The sequence below is a fragment of the Papaver somniferum genome, unplaced genomic scaffold (genome assembly GCF_003573695.1).
Source record: "Papaver somniferum cultivar HN1 unplaced genomic scaffold, ASM357369v1 unplaced-scaffold_19, whole genome shotgun sequence".
Lineage (NCBI taxonomy): Eukaryota > Viridiplantae > Streptophyta > Magnoliopsida > Ranunculales > Papaveraceae > Papaver > Papaver somniferum.
In genome coordinates this window covers 6,272,229-6,293,328 of record NW_020628818.1, presented here as the reverse complement: position 1 = coordinate 6,293,328, position 21,100 = coordinate 6,272,229, and the positions used below count along the sequence as shown (strand labels likewise).

General features: G+C 35.4%; 2 protein-coding genes across 2 annotated transcripts; both read right to left on the bottom strand.

The window, feature by feature from the left end:
- Positions 1 to 179: 179 nt before the first annotated feature.
- On the bottom strand, positions 180 to 2,119 carry LOC113338455. Its single transcript, XM_026583875.1, has 2 exons — positions 1,411 to 2,119; positions 180 to 637 (listed from the first exon to the last, which is right to left on the bottom strand). Exons 1-2 carry the CDS (start codon positions 2,117 to 2,119, stop codon positions 180 to 182), a joined length of 1,167 nt encoding a protein of 388 aa, XP_026439660.1.
- Positions 2,120 to 2,624: 505 nt separating this feature from the next.
- Positions 2,625 to 3,537, bottom strand: LOC113338314. Its single transcript, XM_026583757.1, has 2 exons — positions 3,479 to 3,537; positions 2,625 to 3,286 (listed from the first exon to the last, which is right to left on the bottom strand). Exon 2 carries the CDS (start codon positions 3,170 to 3,172, stop codon positions 2,741 to 2,743), a length of 432 nt encoding a protein of 143 aa, XP_026439542.1. The 5' UTR covers positions 3,173 to 3,286; positions 3,479 to 3,537; the 3' UTR covers positions 2,625 to 2,740.
- Positions 3,538 to 21,100: the final 17,563 nt, after the last annotated feature.

Sequence of the window (21,100 nt, the reverse complement as noted above, 5' to 3'; positions counted from 1 at the left end):
ATATGAGATTTTTAATTCCATAAAACAACTTCTCTAAACAGAAGTTGTAATGTAATAAATTACAACTTGTTCACTACCGGTCTAAACAACTTCTCTTTTTGATGGAATTAAACATTACCAAACAATAAAATATAAAGACTTCATTCCTACAAACATAAAAGAAGCAGAAGCAACAAAATCTAAAGGAGGCTAGCTATTTCATCACGTAAGTTGTTCATATATATCTGCTCTTGTCGTCCAAACAGACGAGGTGCATTTTGTTCCGTTTCCGCTTCCACTTCGACTTCCACCTGTGTCTCATTCATATCAAATGTCTCATTCTCATATTCTTTAAATAGCCAATCATCCAATGCATTACGACGTAGAAAGTTATGTATTGACATGCAAGCAATGACGATATCTCTTTGAGTCTCAAATGAGTAAGAAGGCATTTTACTTAAGACGGGAAATCTTACTTTCAATACCCCGAATGCTCTCTCAATCACATTCCTCAATCGAGCATGGGCTTGATTAAACTTCTCTTCTTTTGTTGTTGGAGGTACTCTTCGATAATCGCCTATCCAATACCTTATGTTGCGATACGGACACATAAACCCCTGTGTATGAGAGTACGCAGCATCACATAGATAGTATTTTTCTGCAAATTTTCAACAAAAACATTATGAAGTTGAACAAAAACATTAGGAAGTAGTAATTGTTACTAAATGACAAGCTAATATAATCAAAATATTATGAAGTTGAACAAAAACATTATAGCAGATGAAAAATGAATATTCTGATTAACATTACAGAAGGAGTTCGGACAACTTTAATATTGAGAGAGAGAGACAGTACAGCTTGTGACAGCTGTAAATAAGGGACTGGACAGTCAATGTATGTCTTATCAACAGGACTGACATTTACTGACTACATTAAAACCTTGCCTACATTTTACTCAAAAAATGTGGAGATTTTCTTTTAAAAAGGTGTTTCCATCAAGTTATAGAAGCTCGCAATATAATGTCACATTTATCTAGCTCTGGTACTCTGTACTTTTCTTTTAAACACTTTTGGATACAAAAATTTAGCTGATGGCTAAGATAACTCTAGGCAATGGTACACTAGAGTTCAATGTCAGTCTCTCTTGGCTTGACATACATAACAATCTAAGTTTAACTACAACATCATATATTCTAACACTGGTAAGTTTGGTGGGTAGTTTAACAGGTGGTTCAAAGAACAGATTCCCCATCCCAACAGGCGCAGGGGTGGCCTGAAATAGGAGAATACTACAATTGAGAGGAAGGCCTCTCCTTGCGTAGGAAGGTACAATTCAAATATATAAGAACGCAGTGCACAAGAATCTAAATAAAATTGAGTAAAGAAAACAAACCCAATGCAGAAAAATTGGACTTAAAATAGAGATAATACCTGGTGGAGGTAGAGGAAACTTGAAAGATGGATCACGCACTGCCTCAGTCAACACTCTCGAGTCATGAGCAGTGCCTTCCCATCCAACCACTACATACAAAAAGTACATATCCCAATCACATATCGCAAGCACGTTTTGGCTACATTCTCCTCTTCCCCTTCCTCTATACGGTGTTTGCTTCTCGACTGGAATGCTGGCACTAATTAGAGTGCCATCCAATGCACCAACATCACCTTTGAAAGCACCTTCTCTAAGACGTTTATTCCTTTTTGTTATAGCTGGCTTATCAAATACATTTGGTGGAGGAACTAGGACTTCAGCAGACCATTTCTTCATAGCAGTCAACACTTCATGAAAATACTTGCTAACTGTTTCACCTGAATGTTGAAAGTGATATAAAATTACACGATTCCTACAATTGTGCCCGATTGTGTATAGAAACATTGCCATCTTCTCCTCTACTTCTAAATACTTGCTATCCTCTAAAAGTCCTTTGGCTCGGAATTCATTGCATAATTGAATAAAAGGAGCCTTAGTCATTCTCAATAGGTTGTACATATTCCTCGGATTTCCTTCTAACAGATCTTGGGTGAAATCCTTTCCCGTTAAAATTGACTTCTTGTACTTCGGGCGTACACGCCGCTTAGACTTTTTAAGTTGCTTCACTAACAAACATAAAGCTACCAGTTGAGATAGTAAGGTCTTCATTTTTCTGAAAACAACAAGTAGATGGAAGCATTATGAAGTAGTAAGCCTCTGAAAAATAGAGGAAGGCATTACACAACCACATAAGAAAAAAAACGAACCAAAATTTACCGTCTTTTTCTTGGCGGCTACAGGGGTCTTAACACATCTTTTGGGAGTCTGCAAAAGCCAGATGTCAGAATATTAATCAAAATAAGACTTCTCCATTGAATCACATCACCTAAACAATTGTATAAATCAAATAAGTGATGTGATTAATTACCAAGAAATCCTAAGAAACTACTGTCAGATGAATGAAGACATCATATATAAGTACTTGCCTGTATTTAGGTGCTTCCCTTCTCTACATAAAACCCACTTCCTTGTAGCCTTCTCAATCTGCAACGTAATGAAAGGAAATTGTTACAACACACTGACATATTAAATATAAACAACAAGCAATTAAATATAAACAGCAAACATAACTTCAATACTCATTCATTAACTTCAACAAATACTAATTCAGTCATTCAACATTCAACACAAATTAAAACCCGATTAAGTAATTCAGTCATTCAACATTCAACACAAATTCTACTGTTTAGCAACTCATAACATCTCTGACTATTTCCTAATTCATAAATTTCAACGTTCTTCTAAAATTTTGTGTGCAAAGGCAACACGAAGCTCATCGCTTTTCAAACTGACAAACAATTTCTGCCAACCAGGCATCTCTGAAGCTTTTAGACTAATGCTCAAATACTCATCCATTGTGATGCAATCAGTCTCAAGTAGATTATCTAGAGCTTTCATGAATTCTGCTGCGTTATCCTTTTCTAGAGCAAGTTTTTTATGTTGAAGATGAGCCTCCATTGATGTGACAATAGAACAAACTTTTTCAGTTAATAAATCACTTGAGGCTTCGTCCATTTCCTTCTTTCTTTTCCTTCCACTCCCCTTTGCATTGAGACTAGAATCAACCTCGTTATCATCCTCATGATTTTGTTCTTTTCCAAGACTTATTCGGGAATCAGATCCATTAGTTGTAGAAGTTCCAGCTGAACAAGGAGGTTCCATTCTTCCAGGCGTATCCCTATTAACTCCGGTAGAGAACTTCCCATCAAATAAATTCTGCAACTTCTCTGCATCTTCCAGTCCCTTATTCTTGAATTGACTGGCGTTTTTGATTGTCTGCATCAATTAGAAAGTAAAATCACTATTGGTTCATTATTGGTGATCAAACAAGCTTGGCATGAACCTTATTGAGCTTCAAAGAATGATATTATCAAGGCACATTGTGCCTGAACCTTATTGAGATTAAATAAAATTTTCTGAATACAGAAGATATCTAGAGGGACTTACAAAACTGAAACAGTCTCTTACCTTGTCTAATTCAGACCATTGTTCTTCGCTCCAATCAAAAGTGTTCGTCTCCGCGTTGTACCCATGCCCAGTTCTTGCTAAGAGACGAGACCAAGTGACATATTGGGTGCGCAAGTAATCCCAGTGGTTTCTCAATTTCTTTTGGGTGATAGTGCAGTCATACTTCTCAGAAAAGAATTTGCACAAATTTCCCCACGAAGTTTGCTTCAAAGAAGTTCCAGAAAACCCATGCTCAGTAGCTTGTGCCAAACATTGGTCAATAAATAACCCTCTAAATTCTGGAACGCTCCTAAAAGTTATCTTATTTGCTTTTTCATCTTCTTTTTTCTCCATAGAGAACTAGCATAAATTAAAACAATACAAGACGTGGGTAATTTGAAATAGAAGAGAGTGTGCTAGCTACTGAGAAAGTAAACGGGAGAAAGGCCGAGCAGAAAATACCTGCTTTAGGATCCAGTGATGGCAACAAATGTCTGCGTACTGAGCTAATATATAAGGTTGTATGTGAACTATCCCTGCAATGCAGCCAAACAACATTTATTTCATAAATGTATAAAGACTTTGATTCTTAGCTCTCAATCTATCACTAGATTGTAATAAAAGTGAAACAACATATATTCCTAAAACTTTTAATAAGACATATAACCATTATGCATATTCAGTATTTACCAAACAAGGAATTTATATAAGCGATTATTGGGTTTGTTGTTAGCCATGAATGAAGACTCAAACATTTTACAATGCGAACAAACCATAGTTAACTATTTTGTAAGCGTTCTTTCGAACAAAAAAAAAAACTATTCTGTAAGCGCAGTCATGAATGAAGACTCAAATATGTATAACCCTAATTCTTACAGTGGAGCATGTTCGGACTTTAAGTTCAAAGCACAGCATGCACTAAATCAACAAAATGGAAAGTAAATCAACTTACAAATGCATTGCGTACATGGCTCTTGGCGTCAAAGTTTGGGTTCATATCATTCTTATGAACAACTCAACTAAACTTCTGCTGCTTTGGATTCATTTTTTCGTCAAAGTTTGGGTTCATTTTTTATATGTACAGATGTAAAGTTTACTCCTAACAACTAAACTTTACATCCCAAATGACTAAATGGCTTCTGACTCGATCTCTGTGCATAGTTGATTTATTGTCAGCCAATTGAACAACTCCCAAAATATAAGAAACAAGGAAACTTGCACATCATTTGACAAATAGCTGAGTTTTCGATACAACTATATTTACAGATTGACAGCAACTAAGATGAAACTCATAACCACGAGAGAAAATATCTCCAAAAGAAAATGAAAAAGTGTAAGAGCCAGTTTCAGTAATAAGTTATTGTGTCTCAAAGAAAAGAGATTCAATATTCATATTTCAAGCTCAGTCTGAGCAACACTAGCTCCACAAAGCTAGTGAGCAAACCCAAAGAAAACAACACTACAGACAGTTAAGCAAATAGAATCTGGGAACTAAGAACCACATAGATTTATTAGAAGACTTCTTCGACTCAGTTTTTATTTCAGATCAACCACAGAGTTTCCATCTCTATAAATATTTGATGCAATTCACTGCACACAGCCTCCAGGGAACGAGGTTATGTGCGAATTAGTCATGTATGATAAGAAGTGAGTCACATTTACCCCAAAATTCAGCCATATCTGAAGTAGTGATGTTAAGGATACCAGTTTACCCTTTAAATGATTGGAGCGTTTCTCGCTTTACTAGGAACACCAAGATATGGTAGACCTAGAAGTTCCCTGAATTCATTTTTGATAGAGCTTTCCAGGTTCAGCAGTGAGCTTAACCAAGGAAGTACGTACAAGCCAGTCGTAAAGAAATGAAGGTATGTTCAAAACGAATTTTATTCCGCAAATCCCAAATGGTCCAGCAACAATTGACAACTGAAATCAGCAGTAACTGTTGAACTTGCAAACAGTCTCTTACCTTGACGGAAAACTGCCAAATGTCGTCTGCAGAATATGATTTTGAGCTGTTCCTAGAATGTTCTAAAGGGTTGAGCTTAGTACTCAATCCTGGTATGCTTCCTACAAAAAACTCAGGTTGTGAAGGAGATGCCAGAGAGAGTGATTGAGTAGCTACTGAGCATCAAAATAACTGAAGACATGGTGGGTCTGTCTTCGATATTATCTTGCACACATAACAATCCAATATGTATAACCCTAATTCTTGAAATAACCCGTTGTTTCAAGGGTTTTGTGCATAATGGTTATATGTCTTAGCTCTGTTCTACACAAATGGTGTGAAACAACATAAAAAACCATCAACAAACATAAAAATGAAACCCCAACTATAAATCTACCAAAATATACAAAAAAAAATACTTGTTAACTGATTTTAACAAAATACAGAAAACCCTAACTATCAATCTACCAAAATACAACACAAAAAAAACTAATCGATTTAATCAAAAATACACACAACCGTAACTATCAATCTGCCAAAACACACAAAAAAAAGACATCATTAATCGATTTAAACAAAATACACAAAACCCTAACTTTCAATCTACCAAACCCTAACAATAATAGCATCATCAATCGATTTAAACAAAGAAAAACCAAACCCTAATCATCATCCACAACTTGTAATCAGATCTGTCTGAAGAAAGAGAGAGAGGACGAGTGGATGTGAGATATTCTTCAGATCTGTCTGAAGTATAAAACCCATGTTCCAAAACACATAAAACCCATACGAAAATAAAAATGGATGAAGAATTATACCTGAATATGAAAAAGAATTATACCGGAAACGAAGCTGATTTAAAGATGAAAGAGATGAAACGAGGGTGATTTGAAAGATGAATTTGGATGAAGCAGATTTGAAAGAGATGAAACGAGGGTGATGATGGATAGAAATCAGTGGATTTGATGAAAAAGATGCAGGAGAAATCAACTAGGGTTTGGTTCTGCATCACCCATCTCTTCTCTCGACAAAGAAAATGAGAAGAAAATGATAAAATGAAATTTTTTTGTTATAAGCTGTCGAGGGCATTTTTGCCAATTCCAGCGAGTCAGAGGTACTAGTGAGTGACTCAGGGACATGGAAGTGCCTGACTCTATAAGGCCCGAGTCAGGGGTTAGCCTTGACTCAGATGTCGAGTCAGAGGTTGTAAAAAGTGCAAAACAAACAATCTGACAGCTGACTCGGCGCGAGTCAGGGGTTGACTCAGACCCAGATGCCGAGTCAGCTGCAAACAAACAAGGTCTTAATCTATGATTCTATATGCCTAATAGTTTGAGTCAACCATCATAATATGCGAATTTCTTGTTGAGGTCGGGCCTTGCCTCCCTCCCCTTCTTGGTTTCATTTTCATTCTTCGACAGACTGCTCTTCGTACCGTCACACCGACTAAATCACCAAACATTGTAACCAGCGATTGACTCGGTTTTCCGAATGGCTTACGTAATTAGGGCGTAGTTAGATGTTTTTGTTGTTTTTTTTCCTTAATTAATCTATGTGAAGAAACCATCATCATCATCATCACACTGTGACTGACAAGTTAATTTTGTTTAAAAATGTTTTGATTCTTTCTATTTTTATGATGTGCACGAGTTGTAAAGCATGGTGCAGGACCACTATAAACAACAAAACCAGGCGCTTCAAAAACTTGTTTTAACAGCATCAACTTTAATTTTTGTGCTCCTTTAAGTAATATTTTAGTTTCCTTTTGTTTAACAATTGGTATCACAGTAATTAACAAGTATGAAGAAGAAGTACATACAAAAGGGAATAACAACCTGATTAAACAGGTTTATAAACATGATAAAGGAAGACCTGTTTAAACAGGTTAGAACATTATGTTTCGTAACAAAAAATATGTCGATTCGTTTCGCTTTTAAGACATCTCTAATTATTAAGCAGAACCATGTTTCTTTCTTTTTGCAGTCATGAACAATTCATTACACTAGGCAGAAGATAGCAGAAACCGAATTTTCGACCTCGAGCATGAGATTCAGCCTTCGCAGAATAGCTAACCATGGCTATGAAGCATTCCTGTTGAGATGATTAAAAATCATCAGCTCATAAGGAAAAGAAAGATTGATGATTAAAAAGGGAATGCTGCTATTCATTGCAAAGGATTCAGTGGTTAAAACTATTTAAGTGGTTTTAGGGGCACGCCAGATGCGTGCAAGAAAGACATAGCTCGATGATCAGGCCATTCTCGTATACACGCGCAAAAACAGCAGCACCCCACACAAACTCAGGCGCATTCTCGAAGATTACAACAACAGCAGCAGCCCTAGGCTTAGACAGAGACATGCAGCAGACTTAGAGAAAAAGAATGTCCGGAATCCCAACCTTGTCACTCGAATGCTTGCTGATATGCGGCACCCCCTTTTTTAGCGTGCCATTCCATATTGTATATATTATGCCATTGAGCCAATTGGCAACCAATAGACATGGTCCCAGAAACTATAGAAACACCTCACATGTCCTTGGATCCATAAAGTATAGCATCATCTGATCATGATCATCATCATCATCATATATAATTCCCCTAAATAATCAAATATATCTAAGCTAATCCTTTGGGATTAACATCATATATAATTCCTCTTTTTATGCTTTTTCAATAGTCTATATTAGTGGTTGTAAATAATCTCTTGTTTAATTTTTAAACAAACGGACATATTAACGGTCATATGTGATGATTTTAGTATCGTAGTCGAAAACAAAAATGATGTTGAATTGTTGATAATAATTCTCTTTGTCTTATGTTGAGGGAAAAGTAATAAAACGTAACTTGTAATTCTAGAGGAATAATAACTCTCCTGAATTTCAGTATTTGCTCCGGACATCTTACACTATCAGTATTAGGTTTTGATTATTAGTAGGTTTACTAATACTAGTTGCAGCTGCAGGGTTGCTTCAATTTAACTTCAATGACCAGCAGATATGAATCAAGGGGCTGTTTTATACATTTCACTAATTAGAAAACTATGCTGAGATGAAGTTAAGATGTATTAAGAATTGTTTAAAACTTGTAACTCATGTGGAACCATACATGATTTGGGTTGAGGTACCTCCATAAGTACCTCTTTTTAAATGATTTTTCTTCTGATCGATCAAAAACAATGTAAAATTATAGAAATATAAATTGATTTACAAACAAATGAAAATAAATTGATCTAGAAATTGATATTTTTTCATCCGTACAACTACCAAGCGTGTGACCGGCTTAACTGTTGAACAATTGCAAAATCTGTCTGATAAACAAATAGGATCATACATTTCTTGTCGTAAGCACATGTAACCAAAATAAATGAAAACCATGTGAAGAATACATAGATTCTATTTTTATTTTAGGATTAGTAGTGGATTACCATGAGGCATAATGGTCTCCCATTCAACTTCAAGGGCTAAATATTTGAATTGATGGATGCTAAGGATAGCGGGGGACCTCCTACTACTAGCCTTTGATAAGTACCCGAGAGTCTCAAGTTTCATCTTTCAGGGGTCCATGCACTTTAAAATTCCATGCCATATTTAGGTCCCTACTTCCCTTTATTACTCTCTCATTCATCCCACAATTCCTTTGAACATTTCAATTTATGGGACTCAATAATGGGCGGAATTTGTAGCGCGTTTAAATACGCATCTAGAAATTATTTTTTGACTTTTTGAAGCAAAAAAATCAGAAATTAATTTGAATGAACAATTTCAGAATGATTTTGACAAACAAAAAAGGTAATTTTTTATGAAGCAAAATGTTTTTGTTTTTAACTTTTATTTCTGGAAAAGCAGAAATCAGAAGCAGATTTGTAACACGCTATTCGAGTCTCAGGTGAAAATAAATCTTTTTTGCTTTGCAAAAAACTTCAAAAAATCATTTGTGCTTCTAGTTGCCATGTCGAAGAGGGAACCCAACAAAAATTTGCTGACCCATCCTCTCCAATTGTACTATGATAGGATAGGGTTCGATTCTTCGACTTAAAGGCTCTCTCGGATCTAAAAGTAATGCGGGTGAGATTTCTTTTTCTCGGTTCCATTATTAAGTGACTGTCCAAGACTCCGAGGGATTCCAGGATAATACTAGAGAATCAAAACTAAAGTTCACAAAATAATACAGAAAAGATCCAAAAGGCATTTCCCGTCCTAGCACGAACTTATTTTTGGCCCCCTACCTAGACTAGATTAGACATAAAATGGATCCCACCAACTTCCCATTGGATTCTAAGAAAGCTAGACTACTATCAAAAAAAGAGTTTTTTTCCCAATAATTAGTGTCAAAATACGATGAACAGTGACCCAAAAGAAGATGAAGAAGCCACGCTTGGAGTCTTCTTTTGGTGTGCGTAATCTTTCATTTTGTTTTTGTACCTACAAAATTTAGAGGGATATTTTGATTCCCACTTAAAAAAGCTCTCCACCTTTACATTCTATAGTCATAATTGAAGGATTAATCGAATTAGCAGTAATAATTAAAATTCATGGCTGAATTTATGTCGTTGCATTGTTTAGTTTCTCTGCCTATCGAAAAAAAATCTTTTCCAAAGAAAATTGCAGTAAATAATCCTCATCAAAAATCATTATTTGCATGGAGAAACTAGTCTGGATTTTCCAGGTTCCGGTCACCTAGAAAAACCAGCATAAGTCCATATCGGTGCTAAATTTTCAACTAAGTGTCTAGGACGAGGGTTATTTTTGAACCCAAGTTTCTTCCACATGTAAATCAGAATTCTTCCCATGAGTATTAGTGCATTTTACTTATTTTTATTTTTCTTAGTGGCTAGATGAGGGTGAATATATTGCCCAATTGTTCCATACAATGTATATGCTTGTTTTTTTGGTTTATGGGGATGAATAAGATTTTAAGAAATAAATAATATGCTTTAGTTTGGTGTGATGCTTGACCCTTATATCGGATAAACATTGGACACAAACCTATATCTATAAAGAAAAAGTGGAAGAAAAAAAAGAAGAAGAAGAAAAGAAGGAACTTATGCTTGAATACCAGACATGAAAATAGTAATGGTGGGTGTCAAAAAAATTCAGCTATTAATCATTAGCTCTTCCACTAATACAAAGTTAAATTTCTTCTTAATTAACCAAAGAAAAGGAAAGTACAGCTAAAATATATTTGGATACAAAATTTTGAATAAAATTATAATCTGTAAAATTAGTATTACCTACCAACTACATGGGAAACAAGATAGAGATTGAAGTATAATTTTATATGGAATAATTAGAGAAAGATAGAAAGAAATCAAAGAAGAAGAGACACAAAGAGGTGAGCGATAAGAAGTGCGTTTTTGTAATGGGGATCAAAAATTGTGGGTGTAGTGGAGTTGAACCCGCACCGGCCAGGCAAGTTCCTGTTTTGATGGGAGAAAAGAAAAAAGATGTAGGTTCACAAGTACTAAACAAAAGCTTTGAGTTTCCCATACTAGCCAAGCATACCTATTAAACACCTTGTAATGTTGGTCCTAGTCCTAGTCATTAATCCCTGCACCCATTTTACTTTGCCACTATTTAGATAATTAAATGTTTATGAAGTCAGTTAGGGTCTTTACCGTGGAATTTTTTCATTTTGCCTCCATTGCGGGACAAGCGAATCACCAAAACTGATGGCTAGACTAATAAAAATCGGTAGTTTGTACGTCTGGATGCAACACTCATCGTGTGACGAATGTATTGGGGAAATTGAGTTCGAATTAGTCACAAAATACTTTGGATCGACGTAAAAAAAAAGATAAATAAGATGCGAATAAAAGCAAAAAAAAAATCGTTTTTAAAAGAAAAACGGATTTTCGTTGATATTAATCCTCATTCAAGATAAGGTGTTGCATAATACAATTAGATGGTTCATCATGAACCCACCATCTATTTCATTGTTTGAGATTGCGCATTGAGCTAAATCATGCGCAATAAAATTAACGTCTCTAGAAACTGCGGTGAAGCTAACTTCACTGAAGTTCTTGACGCGGTCTCGGATGGAGAGAATTGTAGATCGAATACTCCATGGTAATTCATTTGCATTCCCTTGTATAGCTTTAGGAATTTCTGTTGCATCTCCCTCCACTATGATTCTGGGAATCTGAAGTCTGCCCGCCGGTTGGATACCGAGCCCATAAGCTTTAGCCTCTACAACTGTGGAAGAGATGCAATTGAAAAAAAAAGCACCACTTCCCAGGTGATTCCTGAAAGCAAAAAGCCACCACAGCTGCCGAAGCATTCCCACTATTGAACGCAACATCCACATTTACTTTAATAACAGAAGCAGGAGGAAGTTCCCATGAAACTGCATTGGAATGATTAATAGAAATGTTGCGGCAGTAGTTAAATGCATGGTGCAGATCAAGAAATCTGAAATCTTGTAAAGCTCTTTGAATGCATTGAGAAGTTGAGACATGAATATTATTAAAGATCAAGTCATTCCTCGATTTAAATATATTCCACATTATAAAAGCAGCTAGGTTCAGCATAAAACTTTGATCAGGATGAAGTAACTAGTGTTGAACAATCTGACTTGGATGCCTTCCATGCAAAATTTCAATAACTATCTGACTTTCCTGATATAATGCTAGAGAAAATTGGCACTTAAAGAAGAGATGATCGACAATTTCTTCCTCCGCAAAACAAAAAAAACATATACTTTGAATCTGATTATTGAACTTTCCCAAATTGTGATACACAGCCAGACCATTATGCGGCACCTTCCACATGAAAGTATGGATTTTTGGTTGATTTTTCATCTTCTTCCAAAATAATTTCCACGGAAATTCCGATTCAGAAGAGGTTGTAGCTCTATTATCAGCCAATAACTTATACATTGATTTCGATGTAAAATTACCCGATGGAGTTCTCAACCAAATTAATTTGTCCTCGACTTCTTCATCTGATGGAATGTAGATGTCCAAAATAGCATTGATTTTATCTTGAGGAAAAACTTGATGCAGCAGTTCCATATTCCATGATTTTCTCTCCTGAGACCATAGTGACTTGGATAGTTGAGTGCGGTAATTTTGTAGGTCTGAAACCTGGAATTCCTGGTATCCAGGGATCATTCCAAATGTGAATGGTATGACCCGATCCTATAAACCAGCAACAATTATTGATAAACACTTCTCTGACGGAAAGCATATCTTTCCATGTGGTAGAGTCTCCAGGTTTTGATTGATAATCACAGAAAGAAGTGTCGTGCAAGTATTTAGCAAAATAAAATTGCACCCAAGTAGCATTTGAGTTTGTCAAGAATCTCCAAACCAGTATCGCTACTAATGACAGATTCACTATTTCCATATCTCCAATGACATATTTACTATTTCCATATCTCCAAACCAGTTTCGCTACTAATGACAGATTCACTATCCTCCATCTTCTTTTTCTCTTAAAGCCTTTTTCCACTTGAAGAAATAAGCTTTCCTTGTACTTGTATCATGTCCCACCAAAACGCTCTTTGAGAGCGAGATAATTCATTAGTCACTGTTTAGGAAGAATACACGTACCTGTTGTGTAATTGGGAATAATAGGCAAAACACTTTTTAACAATTCAGTTCTTCCAGCAGGATTAACAAAAAAAATTCTCCATCCTGCCAACTTAGAATTAAACTTTGAGTTTAACGGTTCAAAAGTTTCAATACTGCAATCAGATTTCAGAGGATAAGTTCCTAAATAATTTTCATCTTTATCCGTTTGTCTAATCCCCAAATTTTGTATCGATCTCCATCTGTAATATGTAGAGCAACCATTGTTAAAGTGAATGGAAGACTTCATAAAGTTGATGGTCTGTCCCGAAAAAGAAGAATAAAGATTCAAAAGATGTTTCAGCTGATCCACATTTAACTATGAATTCTTTATAAAGAAGAATAAGTCATCGGCAAACATCAAGTGACTAATTGTAGGACCAAAATTATTAATCTTGTAACCACTATAAAGACTTATTGTTTCATATTTTTCCATTAGAAGAGACAACCGTTGAGAACAGATTATGAACAAAGAAGGTGATAAAGGACATCCTTGACGAAGACCCCTTCCACTTTTAAAATTTCCATAAGGAGCACCATTTAAGAGAATTGAGAAAGAAGCAGAAGTAACACAATTCATAATCAAATTGTGAGATAAATCATGAATTCCTATTTTATGTAGCATAAAGCTCAAGAAAGACCAAGATACTCTATCATACGCCTTCGACATATCTAATTTCAACGCAAAAAAACCTTCTTTAGATTTTGATTTATTCATAGAATGGAATAATTTCTTTGCAATAACAACATATTATCAGTTATTTGTCTCCCTTTAACAAAGGTGTTTTGTGCCCAGGATATAAACATACTCAAGAATGGACTAAGTCTTATGGACAAGATTTTAGACGCAAAACATTACATAAAGCAATGGGTATAAATTCCATAGTTGTAGTTGGATTTTTGACCTTTGGGATTAAGCTTATATGAGTATGATTTAGCTTACTTTGAATTTCTCCTGTATAGAAAATCTGTTGAACGAATTGAGTAGTTTTTGTTCCCGCTATAGTCCAACACTTTTTTAAAAATAAAACAGGAAAGCCGTCTGGTCCAGGTGAACTTATAGAATTCATATTTTTTACAACTTTCCATAATTCATCACTAGTTGGTGTGTCTGAGATGTAGGAACTTTCTGTTGTACTCATAAAATAAGAAGAATCTTGCAGATTTGATGGATCCTTGGTGTATGCCCCTATTGAAACAAAGTTTTGAAGAAAGAAACCAATTCCTCAGAAATCTCCGTTGGGTTAGTGATCCAATATTGAGTACTAGATTGAATATAAGAGATCGGGTTTTTCTTTCTTCTTTGTTGAACAGAAAGATGAAATTTTTTCGTGTTTTTATCTCCAACTTTCATCCAGATTTGTTTCATTCTTTGTTCCCAATAAGTAGGATCCATGATAATGTAATCATTTAACTGAGATGAAATATTTTTCTCTTGACGAATAATAGCAGTGGTTGGGGATAAAGATTAAAGATGAAGTAATCTTTTTTTTTTTTATATTTCTAATTCTATTCTTAATACAATAATTCTTTTTTCTACTCCAGCTTTTGAGAAAAGTACCCAGAGATGCAAGTTTAGTAACTAAATCTTCTGAAAGATTGAAATTCCAACTTTCCAATACACTTTGAGGAAATCAGGATGTGTAACCCAGTAAGCTTCAAATCTATAAGAAGGAGGTTTTCTAGCTATATTTATGCAAGTTTTGAGAGGAATGGGTGAATGATCACTTGAGATTCTCAGAAAATGTAAAACACCTGAATGTTCAAACATAAGACACCAATATGGAGTTGCAACAACTCTGTCCAGTCTTTCCCTTATTAAACTCTGAAATAGTCTGCCATTACACCATGTATAAGCTGGACCAGAAAACCCTAAATCCAGTAGATGATTTTCATGAATGAATTTATTAAACTGAGAAATTGCAGCGTTTAAAGACTGATCACCTCCTGATTTTTCTTTAACCAAGAAATAGCATTGAAGTCACCTATAAAACATTTGGGGCCAGGTACATGTTTAGAATAGATAGATAAACTCCGCTAGAATTGAGCTCTATCTGTTCTTCTAGGTGGTCCATATATATAGAATAGATTCCAAGCAGAAAAGGGACCTGACTGTTTTATCTTGAGATGGATTAAATTCTTGGAGCATGAAATAACTTCTGCATCGATGTCATCTTGCCATATTAACCAAATCCCACCACTACGACCTACAACTGGGACTACACAGTGATTAGAATAACCAAAGTTTCAAAGAAGAAAAGTGGAAGAAGATTCAGATAACTTTGTCTCTGATAGAAAGGCAATGTTAGGTTTTGAACTTCTTAAGAATGATTTTAGATTTTGAATTGTTGAGTCATTCCCTAACGCCCAACAATTCCAGGCAAAGACTAACATGGACCGCGCGGCCTATTGGGGCTAGCCGTCATCTCCCATTGATCATCTGAATTCTCGTTGATTCGTGAAACCATCTCTGATTGTGAATCTCCAGTATGTAGGCATGCTCCATCCAACATTTGTTTAGCACCTCTCGAATCGCTGTTGGTAATTGACCTCGGAATAACGGCATTGCTAGGACCCATAGCCATCAATTTCCATTCACGTCTCCTGGTATTCTTGGTTGGTTATTTGGGATTCCATAAAATCCGTCCGTCGTTACTAATCTGTGATCTGCTGTTAGACCCGGATAAAAGTTGATGAAGGTTCTCATTTATGGATTTATTTGAAACTTCAGCTTTAGTAGATTTCAGTTTCTTAGTAACAAATTTAAATGATTCAGAGACTTGAAGCTATTGTAGTGGAAATTTACCGAATAATTTTCTTGATTTGACTCGATATTTTTTCCCTTTGTCAGTGCAGTGTTCTTATGTTGCAGATATGCAGTTTGGGAAGTTACTGAGCCGGTTAATTCCATATTTTGAGCAGTTATATATGAGAATAAATCTTTTTCCTAATTGGTTGGAATAAATTGGTTATTGAATGGATTGTTAACCGTTAAGGTATTCTTATCAAGAAAAAAACCAGAATTAGGTAACCGCCTGTGTAAGTTATCTTCTCGATCGTTGGACACGTCACGAGATGAAGTGGACAATAATATACAGTTATACATTGTCTACATCCACTAAACGGTTACGATTTACTCTTCAGTATTATGGAACCGCTAAATAAAGAAATGCATTCAATGATTGACGAATCAAATAAACAAACTATGATTTAACAATGTTTTGATCATAAACCCTAAAATAAGACTCGTGAATAAAATATTCCATAACTCGGAATAGTAATGTGTTTAATCAAACAAGATAATATTTATCTCACATAATGAGATGATGATCTCCTTCTAAAGGATGTTTCTTCCAACACCAACGATGTATACTCTCTCTATTAGACGAGAGGGTACATATCAATGATGTGTTGGAAAATTGGTACTCATAGGATAAAATTCAGAGAGCACTGAAGAATGTTGTATCACTAAGCTTCAAAGATTTTCGATTCTTTTCAGCAAATATTTCGACCGTTCCCAAATAATTGGCGAGTACAATTGGTCAATGAAATAATGCTTTAAGAATTACGATGAATCCCTAACAACGTTGTTGGATGCAAGAGTTTTAATCCCTTGACCCAACCAAGAACACACAATATTTAAAGTCTGATGATGCTTATAGAGAGAGATTTTGACGTCTTGAAATGGGAGAAAGCCCTCGTTATTTAAAGAGGAATCCATGCCTTTTGGAGATGTCTTTTCATCTCCAACAGACGATTTCGACAGGCACCCATTAAAGGTATCTCTTGGAAAGAATGCCCATGGGAAGAGACGTGTCGATAGAAATTTCTGGAAACCGAAATAGGTTTTCAAATTTATGTCTCGCACTCTGCTAAGGGGCGCTTCCTCTAGACCCCTGGATATCGGCAAACAATTATGAAAATATCCAACACGATGACCTCCTCATCGTCACAAATAAAATAACATGTTCTCATACCATATTAAAGTCCATGGGCCCAAGGCTTATAAACTGTAGGATCTTAGATAACTCACACAGTGTAGGACTAACAATCTCAACACTCATCTATTTTGAAACCTTTTTTAGTTACAGTTCTGATGATCGTGACCTCCTGCATATGAATTAGCAATAATACATTCATAAACGATGACCTCTTTCTAAACGATGTCTCTTTCAACTTCAAAGATGTATCTTCCACCATCAACGAATAAGGTGATCTTCTCTTTGCTAAACGATGTTTTATGCACCATCATAACAAATCAAATAATTATTCTCCCTCAAACCATAATGATTTGCTCAACACCAAATGTATATCTCTCAACACCAGAAAATGATTTCTTTATCTCATTAAAACTCCACCGCAAAAAATAGGACGGGATCCCTCGATACCTTGGAGAACTAAATTGTGTATTCTCTAACTCTCTCTAGAAAACCATATACTTGCATCATCACATAGGCCTCTTACGTAGTAGTCACAAACTTGGACTCTAAGTAAATTTAGCTCCCAAGTATTTTTTTAAACATGAAAATCCAAATAATCTTTCCTAATTGAATTTGGGAGACCAATTAGGAAATACTTACACAATAAGCTTCGGAATTTTCCAGACCACAAAACATCTACAATAATTAACAAGTCGTCTGTTGCACAACGTAGCTTGCGTCACTGAGCAACCAATTTTCAGCTAGGCGACACTATATATATATATGTCATACAACGGTTATATGCAACGTCTATCTTTTAATTCCCTACAAATACTTATCGGTTCTCCCTTTTCAAACTACACCTCAAATCTTGTCATAATCTTTTCTAGTTTTAATTAAATAATTCTTTTCTCTTGAAAGATGGCCCAATCCCAAGTTTGTGGCCTTAAGTATATGTCAGATGAGGATTTATCTATTTGCAGAAACTATGTATTTTAATATCAGCTTGCAACAAAGTTGCACAACAATATAATGATATTTTCTGGCAGAGCATTTAAGTGCAGTTCTGCAATGACAGCGGAAACCAGGGAGGAAATAATGAAATCCACTTACAACAATGTTTTTTGGAAATCAGCAAAGAACTAAATGAATTTATAGTTTTATATGCAAGTTAATCGATTAAGAATAACGTGTGAAATTGATGATGATTTTGTAAAAACCTCACCATAGGAATATCAAGGATGGAAAAGCAAAGATTTCACTTTCCATGGTTGTTTCGAAATCCTTAAGGTGTTGAACAGATTCAACCCTTTTTTGTTGGATGCTGGTCCACCAAGTACATCTCAATGAAGATGTACATTGAGTAGTTTATATTAGATGTAACGATTATTTCAATTTGATGGTTCATGTGGTTGATCTCAAAAAAAAAAGTAGTAATCTCACTAATTAAAACTAAAATTACATCCGTAGTAAAAATAAAAGTCGCGATTCTTCAATTGTTGTTCATCATTCTGGTTTCAGGGGACGAGACCTGAAATATTTCCACTAGTTAACCAATTTGCAAAAGTATCCATATATATCATATTCCATGAGGTTAAAAAGTAGCAGAAGAACGGTGAAAAGGAGAAAAAGAATGTTTCAAAGTTGAAGTTGAAGGTCGGAAAGCAGAAGTGGAAGGTTATGGCTTCCAGGATGATAAGTTTCATTCTAGTTCCAGAGATGAACCCATGTAATTCGTCAATGATCTCATGTCAGTTGAAATGCATGATTTTGTGTCTATACTTTAGTTTCATGTTCTTATATTTCTTGTATTGTCAAGCGTCATGAGCCACTGTGACTATATACAACAGATTCGTTGGGTCTACAAGATGCAAGATACAAAGGCGCACCATTCACGTGGTCAAAAAACAGAGAAGGAGATGCCAATATATGCAAAAGAACTGACATAACACTAATCTCTTTCCAATGGATTCAGAACTTTCCAGACACAAAGGTAAGTCATCTACCTAGAGTAGGATAAGAGCTCAATCCCCTGCTTTTTAGATTCCAACCCAGAAACAAAAAGTACAAAACATTCTAGATGCATTAGATCTTGGCTGTCACATCCTACGTTATCCACAATAGTTGTTACTTCTTGGAAACTTCACTCCAATAACTGCTCGGGTAGAAATTTTTCATCAAACCTCCAACTCCTCTCCTCTGATCTGACCTACTGGAATTATGATATTTTCAGGTATATTCACAAAAATATAAAGTCCTTATATAGTGGAATTGATAGTATCTAGAGAGATTGAAATTTTTCTGCCAAAACATATAAAATTAAAAATATCCAAGCAGAACTAGGAAGATGGTACGAGATTAGGAATGACCAGCACCATCATATTTAAAGGGATAAGTTCTTTATAAAATATGATCAGAATACGGAATATTTCCACGCTTAAACATCCAATAGAAAAAAGATTAATGCTATTCACTCCCTTCGAGAACCCTTTGGCCTTTGGCTTTCTGATAGGGATCAAATCATATTCCTCATAGTGAACCATTTCTCTCAGATTGTACCTCTCAGATTGGCACCTCACAAAACAACAACTTGGATGAAGACCTATCAGATAATTGAGTCTTGTATTTTAGATGTTGAAAATTTATCTCTCATTGAAATCCCCTCGAAAGAAGAAACCTGGAATACCATTTCTAACATGGATGAATGGAGATCGCCCGGTCCAGATAGATTCCAACCAGGTTTCTTCAAAGCTTACTGGGAGGTTTTGGTCCGGGATATCATGTTCTCAGTTCAAGACTTTATTAAATATTGAAAACTAAATCCAGGTTTAACTACTCTTTTATATCACTTATACCAAAAATAGTCACTCACCGAACTTCAATTGGTTTTAGGCCCGTATGCTTAAAACAATACAATCTACAAGATTATATCCAATATCCTTGCAAAAAAATTGAAGCCCATCATGAATAAGTTAATCTCCCGTAATCGATCATTCTTTCTACCAGGGAGAAAAATCGCCAATAACATTATCATAGCCCATGAACTCATTCACTCGATGAAAGTTTCGAGAGCTAAAAAGGGATATTTTGCGCTAAGATCGGATCTATCAAAAGCTTTGCTAGGGTGGAGTAGAATTTTATTAAAACAACATTAATTTCCTTTGGATTTTATAATTCTTGGGTAAATCTTATCATGTAATGTATTATGACCACCTCTTTCTCCATCCTCATAAGTGGTTCTCCAAGTCCGAAATTCTCCATATCGAAAGGTTTAAGACAAGGTGATCTGCTCTCTCTTTACCCTTTCCCAATTTGCATGGATATCTTATCCAGGCTCCTAGAAAAAGTGATTGCGGATATTAAAAAAAAAATCGGGGCTTAAAATAAATAAAAATGCCCCAAATATTTCTCATCTCTTCTTTACAGATGACCGTTTCTTATTCACAAAAGTTGATTTTGGGGAAGCAAAAAATCTTCTACATATCTTATCAAGATTTGGTGAGATTAAGGGACAAATGGTTAATCTTCAAAAATCCGAGATTTACTTTAGCCTGCTCAATCATCCAAAACATGGAAAAATCATAGCAAAAATTCTAAAAGTCCTTTTAATAACAAAAAATGATAGATATCTTGGAACTCCACTATTCTTTGACAAGAATAGAAAAGAAAATTTGAACCCCTCCTTCAAAATACTATATTATCCTTCAAGGTTGGAAATCAAAACTTCTTTCACAAACAGGTAGGACACTGCTAGTAAAATCTATTCTCCAAGCCTTCCAAACTTACCAAATGCAAGTCCTTGCTCTCCCTAAACAGACTCTAGATTAAATGGCTCGCATCCAAAGAGACTTCTAGTGGAATAAAGATAAGTCCAAGAGAAGAGGAGGATTCATAAAAGCCTCAACAAGTATTTGCAAGCCTATATTTCAAGGAGGCCTAGGAATTAAAATCCCCCGCCAATTCAAATATAGCTATTTTCACTATACTTTCCGGTATGCTAGTCTCGGATCATGATCAACTTTGGGCTCAACTTCCAAAGGTTAAATATATCCCAGATTCCCCTCCTCTAGAAATTTCTAGATCCTCCAATCTGTCCAGGATCTGGACGAGTATCCAAAAAGATTTATACTTTATTAAGGAATTTTTTTTCTGACAAGTAAAAAAAAGAGCTTCTACAAAATATTGGAGGACAAATGGATTCCTAATGCCGATA

Bases quoted from the DNA above. Each gene is read 5' to 3' on its own strand.
- LOC113338455 (XM_026583875.1), bottom strand. From the start codon at position 2,119: ATGAAGACCTTACTATCTCAACTGGTAGCTTTATGTTTGTTAGTGAAG. The intron at 638-1,410 runs GTATTATCTCTA...GAAAATTTGCAG, and splicing joins GTTTCCTCTACCTCCACCAG to AAAAATACTATCTATGTGAT.
- LOC113338314 (XM_026583757.1), bottom strand. From the start codon at position 3,172: ATGGAACCTCCTTGTTCAGCTGGAACTTCTACAACTAATGGATCTGAT.